The following is a 1,661-nucleotide window of genomic DNA, read 5'->3' on the forward strand; positions in this document are numbered from 1 at the left end:
GCTGAGCTAACACTAAGCTATATCTGAGCTATCGCTGAGCTAATGCTGAGCTAACGCTGAGCTAACACTAAGCTAATACTGAGACAACGCTGAGCCGTCGCTGAGTTTTCGCTGAGCTGACGCTGAGCTAATGCTGAGCTAACACCAAGCTATATCTGAGCTAACGCTGAGCCGTCGTTGAGCTAATGCTGAGCTAATGCTGAGCTAACACCAAGCTATATCTGAGCTAACACTGTTATTCTACTGTTATTTGTTGCTCTGCTCTTGTTCTACTTTACTCTMATTTACTCCCATGAACAGAATAACAAGAATCGATTTACCTCTTCTGTATCCGTTCCGTCCCTGTCTGCTGTTCATGTGTTTACCTATTCCTGCAGTTGCTGAAGTTTTTCTTTGCTTTAGATGTTTTACTATTTGACCTCTCTCTCTCGGTCTGATGTTTCTTCTGATGCTTAAATCACCAATGAATCGATTTAAAATCGTCCGTCTCCATCTGTCTCATGTCTCCATCCTTTGCAGGTATGATGAGAAGCTGAGAAGATGACGACCTCAGATGACCTCTGATTAATCGGACCGGGTGAATGTGGAGGCCGAAGCTGTCAACCTGCTGACCTTTGACCTGCTGGATGTACAGACCTACAGACTGTGGTTTATTTATGCTGCTTTGTTTATGTTGGGAGTTTTTAAGGAACTCTTCCTGGGTCGGTTTTCCGGCTCATCTCCATGGAATCACGTTCTTCCACAGCAGCGCCTCCTCCTTCACTGCCTTCTCTGTTTCCATGGCAACGTTTGGTCTCAGCACCCCCATAAACCGTAGCAGCGCCAACATGTGTAATCTGGTTGATGTCGTTGGTTCTGGTCTGGGTGTAGATCGGGTTTCATGTTGCAGGGGCGGGGCATCTGTGTACGAGGTTCCTGATTGGTTGTTCACCTGCTGCAGTAATAAAATATTTACAAGATGGCTTTGAGTTCTGTCATGTTTTCCAGTGTACGTCATGTGGGGGCGTGGCTCTGTCATGTGGGGCGTGGCTCTGTCATGTGGGGCGTGGCTCCGTCATGTGGGGGCGTGGCTCTGTCATGTGGGGCGTGGCTTCGTCAGGGAGGGGGCGTGGCTCTGTCCGTGTGATGAGAGGGTTAGGGTTACAGAGGCTTATGGAGAAGATGAGTTATGAGGCGTTTCTCCCCTCCGTTACCAGGGGCAACGTTAGATCAATGGCTAATAAGATAGATGAATTAGCCTTACTGTCCAGGAGCCAGCAGGAATACCGGGAATGTCGTTTTAAGGAGACGTGGCTGCACTCGGACATTCAACTGTTGGTGGTTGGTCTTCGTCCCGTGGATATTCCAATGTTAACCTTTCTCCCTCTGCTGACCCCATGGTGACCTGTGACATCATGGATGTCTGGGTGATTTTAACCCTCTGATGCATAAGTGGGTCCTTTTGGACCCGGTGAGATCATCATTTTGCAATATCTTTGTAATGAAAAGTTTTCATCACTTCATATTTCAGGTATTCCTCAACAAACATGTTATTGATATCATGCAATTAAAATTTTTAAAACATAAAACGGAGCGACGAACTAGATGTGAATTATGGCATAAAAACAGAGAATCCGACGCTGAACAGTGAAAAATCAGCACATGATGTGAAACATGACGAT

The 1,661-nt window shown here is 46.4% G+C and overlaps 1 protein-coding gene across 2 annotated transcripts in view; it reads left to right on the plus strand.

Moving 5' to 3' along the window:
• Positions 1–961, plus strand: part of bnipl (BCL2 interacting protein like) — a 5,994-nt gene extending 5,033 nt beyond the window's left edge. For both annotated transcript variants that reach the window (XM_008430590.2, XM_008430589.2), the window contains exon 10: positions 520–961. In XM_008430590.2, the coding sequence (XP_008428812.1) occupies positions 520–544 (25 nt within the window). In that variant the 3' untranslated portion in view covers positions 545–961. The remainder of the gene's footprint in view (positions 1–519) is intronic.
• The last annotated feature ends 700 nt before the right edge of the window (positions 962–1,661 follow it).

The sequence above is a fragment of the Poecilia reticulata genome, linkage group LG16 (assembly GCF_000633615.1).
Source record: "Poecilia reticulata strain Guanapo linkage group LG16, Guppy_female_1.0+MT, whole genome shotgun sequence".
Lineage (NCBI taxonomy): Eukaryota > Metazoa > Chordata > Actinopteri > Cyprinodontiformes > Poeciliidae > Poecilia > Poecilia reticulata.